Below are 880 nucleotides of genomic sequence, written 5' to 3'. Positions count from 1 at the left end.
GTCAGCTCTGGGTTAGAGAAACCCACCTTTGAGTGTCATCTAATCATTTAGATTATGACGCTCCATGATTCTTGGCTGGGAAAGAAATCAAGGTCAGAACTGAACACAGCCACAACATCTTCCTATGAGACCTAGAAACCTGTCCCTGAGGGAGCCCAGACAAGCTACCCCTGACCCAGCTGGGGTGAAGGAAAAGCCCGGGGCAGTGATGCCTCCCTCAGCTGCTGCCTGGGCAGGTTTTTGTTCAGAGCTGTAACACTGTGTAAAGATTACTATAACTGTGCTGACAGTAGTAGACTGCAACGTCTTCTGCCTCCACACTGCTGATTGTGAGGGAGAAATCTGTCCCAGAGCCACTGCCACTGAACCTCGATGGGACCCCAGACTCTAGGGTGGAAGCATATCTAATGAGGAGCCTAGGAGCCTGGCCTGGCTTCTCTTGGTACCAGTTTAGGTAGCTGCTAATGCCCTGACTGGCCCTGCAGGACATGGTCACTCTCTCTCCTGGAGACACAGACAGGGAGGCTGGAGACTGGGTCAGGACAATGGCCCCTCGGGCATCTGCAATCACAAACACAAGATAAAGAGTGAGAGAAATGCAAGTCCCTATTTACAGCAGAAGAAATCTCTTACACAGTGTTGTGAATGAAACCTTTCTGTGCTGGGCCCTGCCCCCATGATCACCAGTGAAGAGTCACTTTTTCTCTCTGCCCCTCAGAATCACACACATTCAGACTTCTGCCCAGAAGGACAAAAGGCAGGGCTGTCTCTGCTCTTCCTCACTCACCTGGGATCCAGAGCAACAGGAAAAAGAGGAGGAGAGCCTGGGACCTCATGTCCATGTGCCTGAGCTCTGAGCTGCCCAGCATCTTCCTCCCCA

At 51.9% G+C, this 880-nt stretch overlaps 1 gene segment (V, D, J or C); it reads right to left on the bottom strand.

Moving 5' to 3' along the window:
• Positions 1-244: 244 nt before the first annotated feature.
• On the bottom strand, positions 245-874 carry LOC114032395. The segment is given in 2 exon segments: positions 245-561; positions 788-874. Coding segments are annotated over 2 exon segments (399 nt in total).
• Between the last annotated feature and the right edge of the window lie 6 nt (positions 875-880).

The sequence above is a fragment of the Vombatus ursinus genome, unplaced genomic scaffold, assembly GCF_900497805.2.
Source record: "Vombatus ursinus unplaced genomic scaffold, bare-nosed wombat genome assembly UNPS02000190.1, whole genome shotgun sequence".
Lineage (NCBI taxonomy): Eukaryota > Metazoa > Chordata > Mammalia > Diprotodontia > Vombatidae > Vombatus > Vombatus ursinus.
The sequence above is the reverse complement of the archived record's forward strand: the minus strand, read 5'-3'. Positions and strand labels throughout refer to the sequence as shown.